At 37.9% G+C, this 22,383-nt stretch overlaps 1 protein-coding gene across 9 annotated transcripts in view; it reads left to right on the top strand.

Moving 5' to 3' along the window:
• TPPP (tubulin polymerization promoting protein) overlaps positions 1-22,383 on the top strand; it is a 109,296-nt gene that overhangs the window by 8,547 nt on the left and 78,366 nt on the right. For all 9 annotated transcript variants that reach the window (XR_010605732.1, XR_010605729.1, XR_010605731.1 and 6 more), the window contains exon 2: positions 5,091-5,405. Coding sequence is in view for 2 of the 9 variants with exons in the window: in XM_065627672.1 (XP_065483744.1) it covers positions 5,095-5,405 (311 nt within the window). In the remaining 7 variants the exon portion in view is untranslated. The remainder of the gene's footprint in view (positions 1-5,090; positions 5,406-22,383) is intronic.

Below are 22,383 nucleotides of genomic sequence, written 5' to 3'. Positions count from 1 at the left end.
GCCCAGGTGTCCAAAAAGGCCAACAGCATCCTGGCTTGTATCAGGAGTAGTGTGGCCAACATGACTAGGGAAGTGATCGTCCCACTGTACTTGGCACTGGTGAGGTCCCACCTTAAATCCTGTGCTTACTTTTGGCCCCTTCATCATAAGAAAGACATTGAGGCACTAGAGAGAGTTCAAAGGAGGGTGACGAAGCTGATGAGGGACCTGGAGCACAAGTCCGATGAGGAGCAGATGAAGGAATTGGGGCTGTTTAGCCTGGAGAAAAGGAGGCTTATGGGAGACCTTATTGCTGTTTGCAACTACCTGAAAGGAGGTTGTAGCATGGAGGTTGTTGGTCTCTTCTCCCAAGTAGCAAGCGATAGAACAAGAGGAAATGGCCTCAAGTTGCACCAGGGGAGTTTAGATTGGGTATTAGGAAAAAATCCTTCACGGAAGGGATTGTCAGGCATTGGAATAGGCTGCCCAGGGAAGTGGTGAAGTCACCATCCCTGGAGGTGTTTAAAAGGCATTTAGATGAGGTTCTTACGGACATGGTTTAGTGCTAGAGTTGGGTTAATTATGGTTGGACTCGATGATCCTGAGGGTCTCTTCCAACCAACATGATTCTATGATCATGGACACAAAATGTACAATAGAATTGCTGAGTGGCAAGGAGGTTGCAGAAAGACTGTCTGGGTAATCTGTGTTTTGGATTATATCTTGGTGAATATTTAGGGTACCGTCTCCACTCTACTTTGTGACAAAAGCTCTATGGTGTGACTGTAAGCAAAGCGGAACCTTGGGCTTTGCGTAAAAACAATAGCAAAAGGAATCGTAGAACAGAAGGGAGTCAAGGACAGAATTTGTAGATTTTTGCTTCTTAGTTTTCTGAGGCATATGGTAGAAGGGGTTAAGAATTTAGGGAGGGATCAGGGCTAAAATTGAGAACTTGAGCAGATATTTCATTTTAGGTCTACTTTATCCAAGTTACAGTCTTCGGGCTCAAAATAAGGAATTTGCACTGCGGACTTTGGGTTTTAGCTAGAGGATGACCCTGATGGTCAGTGTAAACATAACTGTGGAGTTGTGAATTGCATTGGAGCTGGGTGTTGCACATGATAAATATGATTGGCATATGCGAAGGCAAGGATTACAGGAAATAGTAGATGTTAGTAAGAGCATTATTGCATTGTAGCTGTGCCATTGTGCTGTTGAAGCTTTTCCCTAAGTTCAGCAGTCTCCTGAACAGAGGCTTGCTTGATGCTTGAATTCTTTCTACTGTTAAAAAGTTTGAACTGAAAGTTTTCCTTAGTTCACAGGACTTTTGACCTCATTTTAGCTAATTCTTGGTTAGTAAATATTCTAAAAACCCCTGTTTTTCTAACACTTGCTGTAAATAAAAGGAATTCAGCTTACATTCAGAGAGAATATTCCTAGCCTAGAGGCAAGCTAGACAAAGCAGATGAAAGTAAATGATATAACCCAAAAAGCTAGACATTCACACTTTTGATAGTGGTGTTTTGGTTTGGTGTTTGGTTTTTTTTTTTTAACCTTTTTTGGTGTGGAGATAGTAAACCGTGTTAATATATTTGCAGCTAGTAAGACTGTATTTTCTCCCTAGAGTCAGAACGTTGGTTCTTCAGAGCACTCTGTACAATCATATACCTGCTTTATGTGGTCTAATAAAGCAGTGTACAGTATGGGATGGGTCCCAGGGCCCTCATTATGTTCTGAACTTAGGCAGCAGAAAAGAAATGTTTCTTCATCTCTCTGCTTTGGTTTCCCTGTCTGTGACATGGCAGCATTGCTAACTTCTGTTATAAATACTAAGCTGTCTGCACTTCCTGAGCAGATTAGACATGCACTAGTTCTCAGAGACAGGGAGGGTACTGCAGTGAATTCTGACCATGTCAGATACATGTGTATTCTGTAGAGTTGCCTAAGCTGCTGAAATTGTTAAGAAAAAATACTCTGGGTTTAAGTAAGTCTTTGGGTCTTCCTTGTTGGTGCTTGGAAATCAAATTACTTCTAAGAGCAATTCCCCCAAATCTAAAGCAATGCTGTACCAGAATTCCTCCAATATGTTGACACCTGGAGAGGATGCAGATAAGTGAAAGCATAAATTAATATAAATGTTTCAGTAGAGCTGACAGTTGGTCTGTAGTGAGGCTTTGGGCTTATTTATATGTACCTAGTATTCATGAAGCTACAGAGAATTGACAGCTGGAATTCACAGAAACAATAGCTGCTTGTCTCCTTATTATTGCAAGAATCCAGGTTAATATGTGACTTCATCTAGGGGAGTTCTCTCAGCTGTCTGTCTGCAAATGAGTATGTATTGTAGTCTCTGGCTGAAAGAAAGTTTGATGATATGAGAGAACTTTTTTTCAAATGGATTAGGCATGTGCTGAGAACATAGATCTGTACTTTTGGTCTATTTTAGCATGAGTTAGTCATGACCTCAGTCAGTTTGATCCCTAGCTTAATTTCTGTCTTCACCAATATCTCTGTCTATATAATGTGTTGTATTATCTATTGCAGAGTGAGAGAAGGGACCAGAACAGGGGGTTTTTTGTTATACTAACATGACACAGACTATACCACAACATACCATAACACAACACCTAGTTGTCTAAATATTCAGTTGATTTCTGGAATTCCAGTTTTTTGGGACAGTTGTTCTTTCACAAGCCTTCTGAACTCTAGCATCTGCTTATACCTCTTTCTTAATGTCTTGTATGGCTGCTTTTGTTGATGTGGACCTGCTAGCTTGGAGCTAGCAGTATTTGGAGAGGTTGGGATTGCTGGCTAGTCCCATCTTCCTTCCCTCTGCTGGCTCTGGAAATGTGGTATCTAACTGTGTGCATATTAGACTTTTTGGATGGTGATGAAAGGTGTTTCTTTGGTTAGCTGTAATTGTTGTAGTGGGCATCTGCACAGGTCGTGCTTTTGAATAGCAGCTTAATTTTGTTTTACCAAATTTAATAATTGGTATTTTAGAGGAGTCATTGTATTTTGTCACTTCCACCTGTCACCCTGCTGTGGCCTGTCCACAAATTACTGTTAGCCTTTACTTCAAGCAGAAGCTAGCAGGTACCTTCTGATACCTTTATCCTGGAAAAAAAGAGTGAGGAAGACTCAAGACTGCATTTGATCTTGAATTTTTGGCAAAGAGGTTATTCTGTATTTCTCATTGAAAGATTATTTCTTTAGCATGGCGTGATCTCTCTCCTCATCTCTTATCACTAATAAAGTTAAAGATACTGAACCCATTACAAATCTGATTTCATGTCCTGTGTTCTGCAATTCTTTACCTTCTCATATAGTATATTAATTAATATATTTATCTTCAGAGCATGTTGTTTGTAGTGTTGAGAAACAAAATTTTAAGTTAAGGGTAGGTCAGTATTTTCATAAACCACGTAGCTTCTTTTTAGTAAATTTCATGCTATTACATGGGATTTTAACAAGTAAACTGTAACTATGGTTCAATAAGAAAAGGCGTACCTATGACAATTTTGGGCAACCACAGCAGAACCCTAGTTTTAATCTGTCCTTGACTGCTTTAGATGGTGAGGATTTCTTTGAAATGAGTCTGCTTTGCATACCAGATTTCACCATTCAAAGCCGAAGCCTTTTCTGTAGAGCGTGTCCTGTTCCCCCTGGCCCAGAACTACTTAAAACACCCCAATACCACGTTCATTTACTGATGTCTGAGAGAACTAAGTCTAGAAGTGAACTATCTTTCTAAAGGCCAAATATGTTCTTTAGGCATTTTTTCTATACCAAGTCTAGAAACTAATTTATTAGTAACTGAAAGTAAGTAAAAAATGTTTTCGATAGATACAGCTATCATATTGAAGGCAGTAAAAGACAGTAGCATGGACAAAAAATAATTTAGCCTTTTTAAAAATCACACAATTCAGGAAATCATAACCCTTTCAAGTGTGGGTTTCAGCTTATGATTTGAAATCACTACTTGCTTTTTTAAACGCACGTGTGCTGTGCAAAGTTGAGTTCTGGCTATGGGTAACATGGGATTAGGCAAAGTTGATCAGCAAGGTAGTGACACTGACTAAAGAAAGATTTTAGTTCAGGAGATACTTAAAAATGTAGGCATGTGGTTATTTTTTCTAATTTTGGATGAGACAAGACCAACACAGATGTTTTCTTGCTTATAGTTTGTAAACTGTTCAATTGTTGTATCTTTCAAGGATATTCACACTGAATATAGATTCTTCACAGAATTGCTAAGAGCAAGAGAGGGCTACCCCCAAAAATCTCTTGGAAGGTTGTTTGACTGATTGATTGCTTCTATGGCATGCTTCTGACACATTAGGGTTTTTTTCTTTATGAAGCCACCTGGAAATAATTTTAGTGTTCTGTTGCTCCATTTAAGGTTTCTTTTAAAAGGCAAACCTATTTTACATGAACATAGGGTAACCTGAAAGTTGTTCTCTGCAGTAATGACATCCCTTCTCAGTGCTTCTGTATCATCAATTTGTTCATTCCAAATGAATTCTACAGCTACAGTTCTTTGAACATAAACTTGAGAAATAAATGGTTTTGTTAACTATAGAGACTTATCTAAGCATTTCTGAGGCTTCCTTACTTGTTATCCCCTACATTATATAACTTTAGTGTTATAACATTAATACTTCACTGCACTTTCAAAATATTCATTTTTTCAATTAAAATAAAATAATAAAGGTCTCTTTACTTTTCCTTTAGAAATAAAAGTAGATAGTAATGCCCACAATGCAAATGGCATGCTTTTATTCAAGTCAGTAGAGTGACAATTGCCATTAAAAAAAAGGAACAAATACCAAGTCTTCTCTTATAGGCTGATGTAATGACAGTGCAATTAGGTTTGTGCCCTATTTTGGAATGTTCCTTCCTTGACCTTTTTTTTTTTAATATGCTAGATTTTTTTTTCTAGATTGGCAGAGTTACATAGTTCTATGTGTTGACTGTTTTGATAGTGGAGGGCACTGAGTTCTTGCTAACTTCGTAGACTACCTATTCTTTATATGTTATGACAGAGACTGTAGCCTGTAAGTAAACTAGTGCAAGTTAATGTAATGAGATTACTCTTCTCTTCTTTGTAGCACAATGGCTGACAATAAAGCAAAGTCAACCAAACCTGTGAATAAGACTCCTCCAAAGTCTCCTTCAGACCCAGCAAAGGACCGAGCAGCAAAACGATTATCTTACGATTCAAACAGCTCCCATGAGGGAGCTATGGCAGGAGAAATAAGTGCTCTGGAAGAGGCCTTTAGAAAATTTGCCATCCATGGTGATACAAGAGCCACAGGAAAAGAAATGCATGGGAAGAACTGGTCAAAGCTATGTAAGGACTGTCATGTGATAGATGGGAAGAATGTGACAGTCACAGATGTTGACATTGTCTTCAGTAAAATCAAGTAAGTTTATTTCTGACATTATTTCCTTGTCTCCCCAACATATTTTATAGATATCATCTAAATTTATCTTCTGTTGCTTACAGATGTTGTGAGGCACTATATGTCTTTGTCACGGTTGATCTTTTTCTTTTTCCTTATACTGTGATGCTTTGTCTGAAGATACAGCTTTCAGCTTCTGTCATGCTATCTTAAACTGAGTTGTGTCACAGGTGTTATGCCATACAAAGACGTATGATGTGATCAAGACAAATGCAGGGTAGTCAAAAAACCACTTCTTTTGGACTGCAGTAAATGATGTGAATGTTTCCTGAAGGATATCTAGTGAAGTCAGGATGTAGTTTTATATCTTGCCAAAATTCAGCCACAGAGGACTGAGGTTAAGGTGGGATATGTACTAAAAGCCATTATTCTAACAACAGTCCTGATGTCCAGCACACCACCTACTCAAGTTTAGAGTGCAGGGCTGTGCCAAACAGATGGTGAATTTGTGATGCAGACCTATGGCTGTAATTAATTGGTTAGGATTATCTCAGTGGTCCTAGTTGTGATCAGACTGGAGCTTTAGTGAAACTTTCTCCCCAGATTGGAAATGTAGGCAGGCTTGATCCAGAAACTTGTCAAATCCAAGGGAAGACATTCAAATGTTCTGGCATATTCTGTATGAAGCCCCAAATAATTTTTTTGTTCTTGCATTGTGTGTAGCATTGGGTCACTTTCACCTTCTCCCTCCCCTGGTATCTGATCTGATAGCCTTGTCTTTTCTACTTTTCATTACCACAGTAACTGTTTAAATTGTCTCACACCTCATTGTGTTGAGAGACATGCGTTAAGGAAGGTCCCTTAATTGTACTTGTAGCTTGTAGGAATGTTTGTCTTATGCTCTCAACTATTGTGGTGTAATGTTGGGGAGGACATGCAAACTTGAGTTGTTACAAGGATAGCTGAGAAAATTTGCTAAAAGCACTGGCCATTTAGAGTGCATCAAAGCATAGAAAGGCAGAGAAGAAACGGCCCTTGATCTTGAAAGGCTGTCCAGTGTAATACACATAGTTAGAATGATATTACTTATTTGATTTCTTTTTCTTTGTTTCTTTTCGCCTCAGAGATCTTATCTAGACAATTGAAAACACTATGTACGCACACTTCAGCCCTCTTGTTTTTGTATCAGTCCAATTTCTTTTTGAGTCCCTACTTTTATTTTTTGGAAGTTGTGTTGCTAGAGTTAGGTATATTGTCAGTGAACTAGCTTATTTGAAATGGATGTTTAGGGTATAGGGTTGTTTGTTTCTTTCTTGATCTATGATAGACAATGCTGGCATTTATTTTCAAATTTTCTTTGGCTTTCATCAGCTTAAAAATTTCCCTGTATTTATCATCACAGGAAATAATAATAAATCTTAGAGCTACTTTCTCATGTCAGTATCTGGGCAAGTTAGTGATAGAACAACCCCATTATATGGCATAAACAATTGTGCAACATTAGCAGCTATAAAGAAGTATCAGTTTTGGTGCCTGCTGAGGTAGAATGAATCCGGTCCTGTTGTGCAGGCATGAGTTTTGATGTGGCAGGGACCTGAGGCTCAAAGGGAATGTCAACATATCCCCTTGTGATTGTTCAGCATTCTCAGCTCAGCTAGGGGATTCTTGTGTTTGCCTCTATGGGGAAGTGCCTGTTCAGCAGTTTCTCAGACCTTTCTTCCGTGACCGCTATGAAGTGTCGTCATTTCTCTTGGAAGAAGCATACCATCTTTTCTTCTCTCTATCTAGTATTTAATAGTTTAGAAGTTAAATGCATCAAATGCAAAGGCATTTTTATCTTAATTGTTTATTAGTTACTTGCTTACCTATACTGTACATATAATATGTTTTATATATTCTTCTCTTTTAAAGTTATTTTATTTTTAAATTGATATGGCTTAAATGGCAGATGGGGAAACTTACTATAGCTGAGATTTGCTATCTTTATTAGGAAGGTCTGTTTTTCATGTGCATGCTTTTGGTAGATATACTTAGGTAGACTTCCGCATTTTCTTAAGTATTTATTCTTGAGAGCATATGTCAGCAATTCTTTTTAGTCTAGATCACGTTTATTTCATCTATAGTATTTTAAGTTTTAACAAGAGAAGATTTAATGGCTGTAGTTACTCAAGTATTAGCAATATGCTGTAACTTAGGAGGCTTATGCATAGGCTGAGTATGCAGGGTTTCCCAAGCGTGTTCAGACAACTGCTTTTCCTTGCTTTCTCTTTTGCTTCATGTTTAACCCTCAGCTAAAGGATAATGATAGATTGGGTGATGCATCAAAATAGGCATACTCACAAAATATAATCTTACTCATTTCTGTGTTATAAGCAGCTTTTTCCCAGCAGAGCACGAGGCTTTTTGTCAAGCCAAGTTTTTCCCCATCTGTGTTGAATGAAAAACATTAAACACTATAAAAGAATCTACAGTTCCTCAGAAAGTGCCAAGTACTGCTTCCATGCCTCAATAAGAGTTATGCATATAGGTATCAGAAGGCTCTGTACTCCACTGTTGCTTTTATGTTCTTCAGCTAGACTGCATCTCACAACATGGACTTTGGCCTGGGGTTCTTAGGGTCAGCCATAGTGGTTCAGTGAGATGGGGCTGATGGATCTTGGCAGTTGTAGTCTGGCCAGGGAACACACCCAAATATAAGAAGAGATGTTTGTCAGGATAAGAAGAATTGGTCTAATCCAAAGAATCCACGGTAGTAGACATGAAAGAAAGATTGATAGAATTGCATGTTTGGTTAGAAAAGATGTAAATTGGGTGATCTCCCCCCAGTATTTTTATTTAACAGTAATTTGTATGTTCTTAAGGGTCTCGCAAATCTTTCCAATTTGGTGGATTGTCATATAAACTGTTGTGTGTTTAAAAATTTGTTTAATGATGTATTTTTCTGCCTCCTTTTTTTCTATTTTTAAAACCTTTCTATTTTCAGCTCAGAAAATACATGAAATTAAGCAGTAACGAATTTTGCAATGGAATTACTTGAAATAAAAAGCCAAAGCCCACTTGTAAGAGTAGCCATGTGTATGAATATAAGTTGCATCCCTGGACATCAGAGGAAAAACCACCTATGTTTATGCTAAATATTTGGATTGCACTAATGCAGTTAGGATAGACTGCCATTTCTATAAAGGCAGAAAAGTAATTTTTTTTTTTAGGTTATAAAAATATACAACAAAGACAATCTTGCATGATATTGTTATCTTTCTATGCATGTTGTACCTGGAAAAGCAAAAGAAATTGTGAGGAATGGATTAGGAAGTTTTACAATATCTTATTGGAAGAAATCTATGAAAAATGCAGCAAAACCAACAAAAGTGTACATAACTGCAAATGCAGTTATGTAGTAAGCTTTCCCTATTGTATATTATAGTTTCACAGACAAAACTTGAGAAGTTGGACTCTCTTCTTCATGTGTTTGTGGGACTGCATACTACGGTAACACTATGGTTACAGGATAAACTTCCATTTCAAAGCTACCTCCTTGCATTAAGTTATGTAAAAATCTTGTTTGCTAATTGGTATCAAGATAACTTTTTCTCTTTAAATGGCAAAAATGAAGCAATGCCTTATCTGAAAAACCTGCTTATATAGTGTTCGGGGGTTTTTTTGTTTGTGTTTGTGTTTTTTTAAAAAACCAACCAAACAAACAAAAAACCTGAAAATAGTTAGTAAATTTTTTTAACTGGCCCTAAAGTCACAGTCACATTCTATGAGAAGGAAAAATTTCATAAATTACTGTATGTGAAATTTTTATGACAGGACCAAACCCAGTATTTCACCATTTTTGCAATGATAACAACTTCAATCTCCTTCTAGCTCAGACTTTTGCTAAAATGTAAGGTTTTAGTATAAATATCTTAGTAATATTAGATAATTCAAAGCATTCATTTTTCACATACTCTCTGAACCTTTTATAGACATCTTTATATTGTGCAAATTAAGAGTGATAAGGGAGTCTGAGTCTACTGAATTTTGAGACATACGACTTGCAGACATGCAGTAGCACTTGAAAATGGATGGTTTTCATGAGAATTGGAATTCCATGGGTATCTTTTTAGTAGCCGAAACAATTGTCTTCCTTCTTGGAAATTTTCCTCATAAACTGGCCGTTTCTTTTATGTTACTCTTCCAGAGTTGTAAAATTTTGTAGGCTGTGTATCTTATATTGTGCTTGCAGAGTGCAGTTCAGTGAATCTTGTTGCCTTGGAGAAAGCAAGCTCATTGGTGACACAGGAGAAGGGCACAGAAGTGTTCTGCATCTGGTATGAAAAGCAACATGTGACTGCGTTCTTCTTAATCCAGTAAAACAGTGAGACACAACAGTCTCAGAACTTCAGAGTTTTTGTATTAAGGAAAGCAGAATACCCAAGTAGAATAGATGTTACTGATCTCTGACCAGCATTCTGGAATGTTGCCTTAAGAACTTAAATTTCTTTGTTTATTGGGGTCAACAACTGCTCCGGGAAACTGGATATGTTAGCTATGCCATACACATTCTCCACTTGTTGTATGTAGTTAATATGGTAATAGTAATAGCCCTGATATAAATACCTCTGTTCTTATTTTAGAAGTGTTACCACTAAACACTGCAAGAATATGGTTTAAGCACTGCCATAAAACTGCTAATTCTATGACATTATTAGATAGAAAAATAAAAATATTTCTGTTTACACTGGCATGTTACTATGGTTGCAGGCAGGCCTGGGTGACGTCAGGCCCTGGATCCATTGTAAGCATTTATTTAGGTAGTTGTCTCCATGGAAACATTTGTTTGTTTTGATGTTACTATGTGTTAAATTTTAAACAAGTTTCTGTGGTTCTATACCGGATTGTTATTGAAGACTAGTTAATCTACAGAAGCCTTGTAAATATACCTTACTCCCTATTCTCTAAAATATTTTTGGTAAAAGATCAAGTGAAAGCATAATTGTCCTCTCAAATTCCATTAATAGTTTCTTACGTTGCTTTGACATGTTTTCTTGTTGCTGAGGAAGCCGTGTGTTCTAAAGGCCAGAAAACTCTTCTCCATTTTTTTGAGAAAGGAAGGTTTTGTTCCCATGGAGAATCTTCACAACACACTTTACTGTGCCCTGACTTCTCAGCAGTCCTGCCCATGCTCTATCCTTAGTACATCTTGCACAGTCAGCTGTTCAGCCTGGTTCCCACAGTCTGGATCAGTCAGGTCTCTGCAGGGCTGCTTCCACCTGAGATGAGCTGGGTCTTAATTCAGCAGTAGTTCACCATTGCTGCAGGACTGTGGAAGAATTAAAATGGATAATGTTTGCTTTAAGCAGCTGGCAAGATAACTGTTGGCAAGAATGGGATTTCCCCATTTGTCAACTCTAATATAATTATTGTCCTTTTTATTGAACAATTACGATACTTCTTGCTTTCTGAATATATGTGAAAGGAGTAAAACTTTGACACTTACACTCATTTAAAACAAATATATCTCCTTGAGGTTTCTCTGAAACAACTTGTATTTAACAGAGATTTTACTGAAGCCTCTCCTAATTTTTAAAAATATCTAAATAGGTATGGAGTGGTCTTTCTATATAAATCGAGCACGAAGTCGTTGTAAGTTGTGTTTTACTTCCCTACTGGAGAAATTCTTTTAATGGTGACACATAATCTGATTTGCATAATCATACTTTATGCTCGAAGTAGCTATAACAGTTAACTTGTATACTTTAATATATCTGTGTCAGAAAACAAGTTTTAAGTGGATACAGAATGGCATGTGGAGCATAATCTGTGCTAAAAATTCTTTCCCAGGCAAATCATGAAGCAGTACAGTTATAGACAGAAATGTAGGAAAGTTACAACAGAAACTTTCCTACGTTTCTCTCTATAACTGTACTACTTCACAATTATTCTTTACCACATCATCTGTATGTATCATCAAGTATTCATGCATGTACATCTGAATGTATCAAGTGTTGTATCATCAAGTATTCTTTACCACATCATCTGCACTGTATTTTAATTGAAATTAAGATTCAATTTCCTGTCCAGGAATCCAAATGTAATGTTGCCTTTTGCACTTTATCCTTGAGATATGAAAAAAAAAAAAGCAAATGTTCTCCCCCTTCTACCAAGAGGCATAAATTCTAAAAAAGTGATCATTTATGAGAAGATGTATTTAGATTCACTTGCTATTATGCAGATTTGTTCTGTGCATGTAAAATGGATTAAGTTCTGTACCCCAAATGATATATGCTCATTATGATTTTAAAAACATCATCATGTGAGTAGACATCACATGAAAACCTATAGATATGGTGGTGGGCTATTCATTTCCCAGCTAATACAGAATGCCGCGTGATATCATACACTGTACTATATTGCAGTTAGCTTGGTATTTCCTACACGTCGTGGCATATACTGCTTATAGACTACAAAAACTTGTACTGGTTTAGAGTAGAAGTAAGACTCTGATACAAGATCTTGTCTTGTGGGTTTTTAGAGGGTTTTTTATTCCTTTTTTGTTTTTTTTGGCAAGTCAGCCTTATTGCACCATACTTTAAAATCACCTGGTTTTTGTTTATAAGAGCAACTATGCAAAATCTGGGAGGGAGATGAAGACCAATGTGAGAGATTTCTCTAAGTACACTGGTAGCAAAAGGTGGGCTGACTACTTGATGTGGCAGGGGACCTAGTGACAAGGGACAGGGAAAAGGCAGAGATCCTCAAGTAATTTTCTTGCCTCCCTTTTCAACCAGTAGTTGCCCTTAGTGCTCCCCAGTCCCTGAGCCTGCCAGCAGAGTCTGTGGGCATGAAGCAGAACCCACAGTAGAGGAGGAAAGAGTAAAGAATGACCTGAGCCAATTAGACATGCGCAAGTCCTTGGGACCAGGTAGGATGCATCATCTTCAAATGGCTGTGGCAGCTGGGGGAGGTTCCCAGTGACTAGGAAAAGGCAGACGTCACATACATCCTCAAGAAGGGCAAGAAGGAGGATGCAGTTACCTACAGGCCAATCAGCACAACCTCAGCCATGGAGGCTGTGAATTAACTCCACTTGGAAGGCCTTTCTCAACACACAAAGGACGAGCAGGTGCTTTGGAGCAGCCAGTGTGGATTTGCCAAGGGCAAGTCATGCCTGATCAACCTCCTTGGTTTCTTTCTATGGTAAGTTGACTGATACCGTGGGCAGTGGGATATAGTATACATTGATTGTGGCAAGGCCTTGGCCCCAGTTGCATCATCACCAGATTAGTGAGCTATGGGCTGGATAGCAGGCTGACAGTGTAGGAAGCAGCTCTGGAGGTTGTGATGGGCAACTGACTCGTGAATGTAGGTCAGCAGCAGCCCTTGCAGTGAGTGAGTTATGGCAGCATGGGCTGCATGAGTAAATAAATGTGTGGCCAGCAGGTTTGGGGAAGTGACGCTTCCCTTATGTTTGGCACTTGTGAGACTGTATCTGGAGTGCTGTGCCCAGTCTGGGGCTTCTCTGTGCAAGAAAGAGAGTTCTACACTGGAGCAAGCCCAGTGCAGGGCCACCAAGATGGTTGGGGGCTGCTTATGGTATATGATGGCCATGGCAGGAAAAAAAAATATGTATCATTCTTTATGTTCCTGTATAGACAATAGAAATTAGCTTGGTGTTCTGAAGTTAGAGCAGAAATGTTATAGGAACAAAGTGCATGTTTGACTCCTAAAATAAGGACATGAGCTAGAAACCCTCCATCTTGTGAAGAAAGCTAATATACCATAAGTGTCGTAATTAAGTTGTTTAATCTGCCTGTGCGTATAAAGCTACCAAAAGAATTAAGAAGTGGTCTGCTTAGGGTGTGATGCTGGTAAATGGAAGCATGTTGCATTTGATCAGTTTTTCATCTTCCTTCAACTTTTTTGTTTTTTGAAGATAATGAGTGTACTTGGGAGATCTGCATTCTTGTGTTCTTCTCATTTTCTAGAAATTTAAGAGGACTATTTTACAGCTGAATCAGAACACGTCTCATTAAAGACTGGTTGTAACATTAAGCTGCAGAAGGATTCACCAACACCCCAGCTTAAAAACCAACCAACCAACCAACCAGAAAAACACAAAAAGCCCCAACCAAACAAAAAGCTAACAAATAAACAAAACCCATGTGTCTGTACTATCCTCCCTGTCCTGTTTTGTCTTCATCACCAACAGCAATGTAAAACTTTTCCTCAGAGAAGTCTTGGCATATTGTTTTCAACTTTGTGGAAAGCTGTGTTGATCAGGCTACTAGATCCCATGTTTGTAGTTGCCTGGAGTCTTGAAATGCTTGGTAGCTGGAGTCTGGGGCTAATACTACAGAGGAGGAAGAGAAAGGGTCACTTGTCAAGACCGAGTGTGCAACACCTGATCTGCCCCTAAAGGTTGGGCACTGCATGGTCTTATCTCGATGGAGTTAGATCTGGGCCAGGCAGGTTTAAGTTATTGATTTGAAATTGTTTCTGGGAGCAATGTCATATACAACGCACCTTCTTCCTGTGTTTTGGTCTAGCTCTAGCCAGACTACTAGTTGATTAGAAGTTTTAGATACTATATATGAGTTATGACTTGCAGTGTTAATACCCAAGTGGTATTACCAGGAACCACTTCTTTGAAAGTCATCACCCTGATTAATTAAAGTGGTGTTACTTACTACTTTCTGGCTTTATTGCAGTTGCTTATTGTTTTCTTGTGTCTCTGTGTGTCTGTGTGCATGCTAAGCTGAAGAAATATAATTGAAATCCAATTTTTTTCTTTCATCATCTGGTAAGACAGAGTTAGTGCTATAGACCTGTTCATCTCCTTGTCTCTGCTGATACAGCAGAGCATTGTACCACTTAGTGCCATTTGTGATCATGGGCCCCAGCAGCTGCAGAACAGTAGTGATCTTTGATACTGGGCTGTGACTCTCATGGCACATGACAGCACTTGCTTCATTGCCCAGTTGTCTTGGGTCTTTATTCTGTACCCCTCAGTTGCAAATATTGTTCAAGAAAAGAAAGTAAGCTGATGAGAGGAGCAGTTGCTGTGCTGTCAGTGGCTGTGGTTTTTTTTATGCTATGTAAAGGACGTGACTGGTAGCTTTTATATAATTTAAAAAGTATGTACAAGGATAAGTTGTTTTTCTTTCAGCTAACAACAAATACACAGTGATACTATAGCATGATAGTGTAGTTCATTACACCACAACCAAAAAATCAGTATGAGAAAACAAAAACAGGTCTGTGCTTATTGTTTGGAATCTAACTCGGTTATACAAGATCTCCAGATACGCTAATTGTGCTTCCCAGTTCAGTACCAATTAACCCTGGATTTATCATCTTCGTATCTGAGGTATTTGTTATTCAGTGTGGGGTAGTGTTTGTTAAGCTTCTGAATGGAACTGACAGTGCTGAGAATGGAGAGTTTATCTGACCCAGAGAAGTGTGGAAGTAATACAAGAGGCTACTGACACAAGGATCATAGAGGAGAGGGCAGGCAGCGCTTACTCATCATCACGTGCAGTCTGTATTTCACACAAAGGTGTTGTGTGTTCATTTTTGGAAGAGCGAGGCTCTGTGGTGTGGGGCGAATGAAAAGTGGTGACCACACTGTCGATCATCTTGTCCAGTTGCTTCCGTGTACATATACTGCTGCCTGCCAAGCTAGCTTCTGGCACTAGGGGAACATGGTGAACCCTATTTTGATACTCCTTATGCTTAGTCTTCCTATGTCTCAATTTGAAACAGGTAGCTTAACTTTGGAAGAAAGGTTACTGTTTACATTTTATTCCTGTGATGAAGGCTGTATGGAAATAGATGCCTGGGGCACTTGTATTCCAAGTGGATATCACTGTGTTTTTGTGTGTTAAATAGCATGTTGCATACTGTTCTCATTTGGCATGGTGTCAATGCAAGGTTTCGCAGGTTTGCTAACAGTATGCATTGGTTAGTGTTTACAGCTCTACAAGAGGGTGTCTAGGGAGAAGTTTTTTAGTGTTTTGTGTGGGTGGTTTGTTGTTTTTGTTTATTTTGCAAAAGAAATGAACAGGTGAGTTGGTATTCTTAAAAGAGCCTATAGATAGACAAAGAAAGAAAAAGTGAGTGACTTGACATTTATGGGGTCTTACTTTTTCATCTAAAGTGCTTTTTAAGTTGAGAGGTTTCAAATATAAGAAAACAATAGGACAAGGTACTGAAAGGTAACTGTGATGAAAGAAAATGTATATCTATTAGATTATATTCTTGTGTATATATAAAAATAAAGAATTTTGATATTTTTCAAGCATTGTATTGGAAATACGTGTCAGAGAAAAATTGTTATGAACTGTCTGTGATTTGAGTTTAGGACTTTTTTTAATGCTAATAGTTAAAGATAATGAGTGATGTGAATGTAAGTCTGAGAGTAACGACTATAATCTGATTAAACGGTTTTTGCTCCCAGTAGGTCCTGGTACTGGTTTAAAATGAACAGTGAAGAGTATTCAGTTTAGTAATTAATTGAGAGGACCAATACATTTACCATGTGTTTCAGCAGCTCATTCTTTATTAAGACAGCACAAATAGCATGATTGTGTTCTAAGCTTTTGCAGTAAAAAGAAGTAAAAATTATTTCCTTACTTTTACAGAAAAGCTGAAAGTGTGGTTTCCTCTTTCAGACAGCTTGCTTTGCTTTCATCACTTCACCTCACATGAGAGTAATAGGAAAGCTTTACATCATGCTGAAGTGTATGGGTGGATGGCATAGCTGGGAAAGCTGTTGAACTAAAATGCGCAGAACTAGCTTGATATTTTTTTTTCCTTTTTTTTTAAACTTTTAAATGTTTAATTTTTTTTAAATTTTTAGGCAGACTGTGGCCTGTTGGGTTTCATCTAGCCTGATGAAGAAAGCTATAGATACTGAGGAGTCAGTTACAGAAGCTGTTTGTTTTGCTGCTGTACTGATAAGTTGAACTCTACTCATTAAGCTAACGGCTTGGTTTTGAGTTTGAGCTGCAAATCTAGCTAACTGCAACTTTAACCAACATTGGCCATTTTGAACAGTTGGTCTGATTTTAATAATTCATTTTTTGATTTAGTCCTGTGTTTTGTGAACAACAGTACAGTGTCTCATGCATGCTTGGGAGATTGTTCATTTTACCCCCCTGGTAGATGCTGCACTGTGCCACCCAGTCATTGGCTTCCTTAAGTTTTAGTTCTATGTCTTTAAGCATTGTGAAAGGCATAGTGCAGATGGACAGTGAAGTGACGGTCACCTGAGGTAAACAGTAAGGGTACGTAAGACCTCTCAGACTTAAGGGCTACCCATAGAGAACTAGACTTCTTTAATGTTAGGGACACTGACTGCATGTTATCTACCATGACATTTGCACTTTTTGCAAGTGTTTCAACTCTGCTTGAGATGAAGAAGATGACAAGATGTGCTTTCTGGAGACAGTTATCCAAATGACTTATCCTAAGTGTTGATTAGTTTCCTGTGTTTGCTGCAAGTGTAATCTCTTAATCTTGGAAGAAGTAATTTGCTGAACAACACAGCTTCTCCAACATACGTGATAATGTTAAAGGAGTTATAATATTGACTGACCTCTCAACAGTGTTGTTAATTGTCATATACTGTTTTTTAAGAAAATGAAGCACTCAAAGTTTGCCTGATTTGTGCGTACTCAGAATTCTGGCCAGCATTTCTGCTTGTCATCTTCATCGAGCTCTGCTTGAAAATCTATGAGGCTTTTTGGAGTTATGAAGAGTGAGAGGATTTGACTTCTGATGTCTCAAAAGGGTGGTGGACACCCTACCTCTGCTGCAGGGTAGAAAGGCACAAAAATACATTAGTTTTTGTAGCTGTGGTCTCTCAGGGCTTTGTTGACTTAGGTAGGTGTAGGATAACGTGTTCAGCAGTGCATAAAGCTTGCTGTGGTTATTTTCTACCCTATCAGACTTTCTTTAGTAATTGAAGCAGAGCATTAGCTCGAACCAGTTGCTATTGAGCTCCTCCTGGTTTTGCTATCCTTACTGTGAGAAGTTAACTATAGATACATGCATCAAGTACTTAAGCTAGTTTAAAATTAACTACTTGTATAAACATACATAATACAGAGGTTTTGTGATAAAAATGATGAGCATTTAACCCTGCAAAGATGTTTGCCTGTTGCTTGTTATGGGGGATTTCTACAGCAGAGCTGCACAGGCTGGTATATGCTGTGCACGACATAGACCTTAGCAGTGTATATGTACATGGCTTTGTCTTAATCTATTGGTTTTATGTCATTCTATTTTCCTGCAAGAGTCAGTTTGCAGTTTTGCTTTATAACCTATGAGGATATACTTACTTGCTTATGAACAGCAATCTACCCTACAGGCAGTACTAGTGGCATGTGAGAGACCAGATGTTGAATTGGCTCCCATGGAAATTCATCAACAATCCTCATTCAAAAGATTTTTATATTGCAAATAGACGAGAAATAAGAATCTGGTAGGTAAGACAATCTTATGACATATTCACTACAATAAGAGCAGAGAATTCTAATAGTAATTGCACCATTAACTGGCCACAATTTAAAAAACTTACCCTCCTGTGCCAAATGTTGTGAGAATGGGTATTATTTCATTGAATATCCTTATTGCACCAAAATACCATATTGTCAGCAAATGACATTTCAGAGCAATACTTGATGACTTTGGTTCAGCTGGTAAAATCAGTGGCTTTGAAGCAAACATCAGCTTCAGAACTGAGATAGTAATTCAGGGAAAAAAATATGAGAAGCCTTATTCTCTTAATATAAGTAACTAAGAGCTGCTAGGTATTGCTAATGTAAGAATGCAGTAATTTGTGTTTGGAAATGGAAAAGAAAGCACTCTTTGTACAAAGCAGAAGTCAAGAGGACAGCACATATTTAGCGGTTTGTGTTCAAAAGTTGAAGAGTTGGGACCTTACAGAGAATGAAAATAAGATCCATTTAGAGGGAGTTTGTATTGATCTTCAAGAAGGTTTCTGATACTTGGTATGGCTTTTTACATGGCGAGGCTTTTTCTGTTTTTTTATTTGTTTTTAAGGAAAAGCTTATAAGGTATTTTGAGGTTATTAAATGCTATTGACTATTCAGTGGTATCTGGTCACAGCAACGTTGTCCAACTGGACTCACCTAAGGACTGCTTCAGTTTCATCCTGGCATACAGCGGGTCCTGTGCCCTGATAGACTTTGCACCAGATGTAGGAGACAGGCTAAATTGGCAGAAATTTTCACTTAGTAGTTCAGTAATTCTAGCTGCTTCCTTAGTTCAGTCACTGAAGTTATGTTAGACATCTCCAAAATTGCGAGAATCTTTCCCAGCACTGGCTTGGTACCTTCCTTCAGTAGCTGTTGATCTGAAGTCACAGATTTCCAGAAGAACGTACACTTGTTCTGTCATAATCTCCTCTCTGCTTTCACAATTCATTCCAACATCTTGGAGGTAAGCATCTGTTTATTTTAAACTTTTGGATCTTTTAAATACAGCTAGTGCTTTGAATTGAGATAAGTGTGATGTGAATGCTAGAATATCTCTATTGGTATTAACTGTAATAACTTTCTGCATTTCTTTTGGATTGGTTTCAGGTGCACATGAGTCAGCACTGTAAATACTGATAAACAAACCTTTAGTCCAGGGGAGGAGATTTGGTCACTGTCTATTTATAGCTTTCACAAAGTGCCAAGACATCATTGGCATGGACTGTTCTGCAGATTCTGCGGTACAACTGATACTTCCATTAATAAAATACATTTGCCTCTTTGGACACGGAGAGAGGATCAATATCTCTCACCCCGAGGAGGACTGCCTCAGAATCGAAATGGCTTTATTTCTGAAGCTGGATGTAGCTTTATTGTAAATACTTGTTTGGCAGACTTTGGTAGACTTATCTTGGGATGTTTAGCTTTCATTTAGTATTTTTATCAGGAAATTGATAGAACTCTGTGGTTTGCAAACCCTCTTTTTTTTTTTCCTCTTCAATTTCTGCTTTGCCTACACTGAATTGTTTCGATCTCAGCTCACTTACCATTTGCAAGGTGTATTGCACTTCCTGCAGATGTTCCTTATTATGATTAGTAGGGGAATCTTCATTCAGGTTGGTGGTTGCCTTTTCAATTACTGCAACTTTGTGTTGGGATGGGAAAAGCATAGAGGTGGCTCTTGAGGTATACAAAGTAAGTAGGCAGATGCATTAGCTATTTTTTCCCTAAGCTATGCAAAGGTACATATCTCCACAAGATATGGTAAGGAGGAACGACAGAGGCATAGCAGAGGCACTTATTTAATAATATTCTTTGCATTGGCAATAACTTACATATGGAATTGTCTTTGGACTAGTAGATCTGTGGAAGAAATTAGGTGCCACCTTTCTCATATGCAAGTGTTACATAGCTTATGCTGCTGTATAATTTAACCTGAAGACTTCCCATCCACATTGACAGCTACTCTAGCCCCAGTTCTGTTTCTATAGGAAAGAGAAACTTGTTCCTGGAGAAAGTAATAAGGAGGGAAACAGTCCAGAACTGGTACTTGACTAAAATGCATGTATAACAGAAAAGCAAGTATTTACACCTCAATTTATTTATACCTCTATGACACACATGAGCAATAATGTTTTAAGACCATCTACAAGCGTTAGCAGAATGTGAGCCTTTTCAGCTTCTACATGAAGTGTCTTGCACTTCCCAGTAGTTAGAAACTGCTTATCACTCTGTGCATTCTCATGGAGGTTATTTCAGTGCCTGTTCTGCAAAAGAACAGTAAGAGTTTTCTGGAAATGACATTGATGCTTGAGTGAGCAGAGAAATGTAACTTCTGTAATAGGTATGTACATCATTGCTTTATCGTAATGTTGCAACAGAACCTTTTTTCAATAATGCAGGATATGTATGAAGTCAGACCACTCAAAGCCACGTTAGCTTCTTTGGTTCCATACAAAAAAATTAAAGCACTGTGCTTAAATAAAGATCCTGTTAACATGACAATTGTTTTACATTTATTTGATCTGAATGGAAGCAGCCTTAGTTTATGGTTGTCATTTGAGTTTGCTGGGTTTTTTGGTTTCTTGTCACCTGGTTGCAGCATCAGCTCCCTGAAAATGTTGGCCTGTTTGTTTTTGAGCTGTTTTTCACTATGCTTTGGTTTCAGGTTGACTTTTATTATGTGGTATGAGAAGAATTCAATGTATTTGGTGTTCCATTGTTCATTCACTGTGGTAAGAGTATATTGAAACTATTGCAAAAGGTGAACTGAGCAAAACTGTGCTCTTGATGTCAAATATGTCTTCTGATGTTGTCTTCAATACTCTACCTTAGAGTTAATTGTCAGCATGATTTCTGAGTGGGTTACAATTTTGCGTATGTAATTTTCAGTAATACAATGTTCACCAATTAAAACTCTGCTTTAAAACCTTCATTTATGTGGATAGTGTTCTAGATGACTTGTATATGATCTGAACTAGAAAGCATAATGTCTATCAAATAAGAACAAGAGTATATTTAGACATATTTCTGAAAGCTTGGATTTAGTATCTGGAGTAGTTTTGTCTTTTAGTTTGTTCTGTCATGTGAAGAAGGTTTAAAAAAATGTAAGACTGGACATTTTAAAAAAATGCTTACAATACTTGTTCAAGTTCAGTTTACCTCCTAATTTTTCATATCAGGAAGAATTAGCTTGGACTCATAGACTTCCTGTTCCATTTCCTGCCTCCTGTCTGGTTGGTTGCTTGTTTGGGTTTTTTTGGAGGTTTTTGTGTGGTTTTGTCTTTTTTGTGTGGTTTTGTCTTTTTTGTGTGGTTTTGGGGGGCGGGGGTTTGGTGTTTTTTTGGGGGGGGTTTGCTTGGTTGGTTGGTTGGGTTGGGTTTTTTCCCATCTTTTTTGCTTGGGGCTTGTTGGGTTTATTTTTTTTGGTTTTGTTCCTCCACCCTCACCCCTCCCTTTATTTATTTTTTTTTTCTGAATGATGCAAAAATACTTCTTCCACAAATTTTTGTGTGCATTCAATTTTTGAGTGAACTAACTTTGTTCCTGGTTGAAGTAACTTGGTGTTTCTGCAGGTTTGTAGCTGATTGAACGATGCTGTACCCAAAGCAAGAACGTGATTTAAAGTGTTGAAATGTCCATTGCATACATCTCTGTGTGTGCTTTCTGTGTGAGCTGCTATCACAGTCCTCAAATACCTCAAGCCATGATGCTTAATGTTTAAATTATGTTTCAGAAATAGCTATGCAAAGACACTTCTTATACTACTATTTAATACTATACATATTTTTCTCTCAAAAAAAACCCCAAACCAGTATGTAACTGAAAAGAATTATTTAGAGGGGTAAGGGAGAATATCCTGGAGCTGGAGGAGGGCTGCATACAGCTATCACCTAGTGCTTTCTAAATTTCTAAATTTGGTTATGACGTGATTTAAAGTGTTGAAATGTCCATTGCATACATCTCTGTGTGCTTTCTTAATTTGTGGACAGAGATTAGGAAGAATATTTTGCACATCAAACAACTATACAATTCCTATTTTGCTTTTTTAAATTACTACAGTTCTCTTCAAGTGGATCTCTCTTCAAGTGGTGTTCTACTCTTGCTGTAAACTGTTTGAGAGACTGTTTTGGCCACAGTCTGCCTGTTTTTCTGTCTTGCTTTTTGTTTTGTAAAACGAGAATGACTTCTGGCAATGCAGACAATTGCGTTAGTAATTTTAAGTCTTTAACTGCTGTTTCAGAAGACAAGAAGGTAAGAAGGATATGGGGAGCAAGACATTGTTGTGAATGTTGGAGTTTTAACACAGATTTAAATCTCCCATACAAGGAACACAGAGAATGGGAAGATTGGTGACCGTCTGCATATTCAGAGCTTTCCTGTGACCATCCAGTTGTCCCTTTCATGCGGGAAGGCAATCTTCCAGAAAGGGAGGCATGTGCAGTTTCTTTGTTAGTTAGGTTATCTGTCTTGTTTTGCTTGAAAGAGAAAATGTGATATTTCAGCTGTGT

This window comes from Caloenas nicobarica, chromosome 2, assembly GCF_036013445.1.
Source record: "Caloenas nicobarica isolate bCalNic1 chromosome 2, bCalNic1.hap1, whole genome shotgun sequence".
In the NCBI taxonomy this organism is placed as follows: Eukaryota; Metazoa; Chordata; class Aves; order Columbiformes; family Columbidae; genus Caloenas; species Caloenas nicobarica.
The sequence above is the reverse complement of the archived record's forward strand: the minus strand, read 5'-3'. Positions and strand labels throughout refer to the sequence as shown.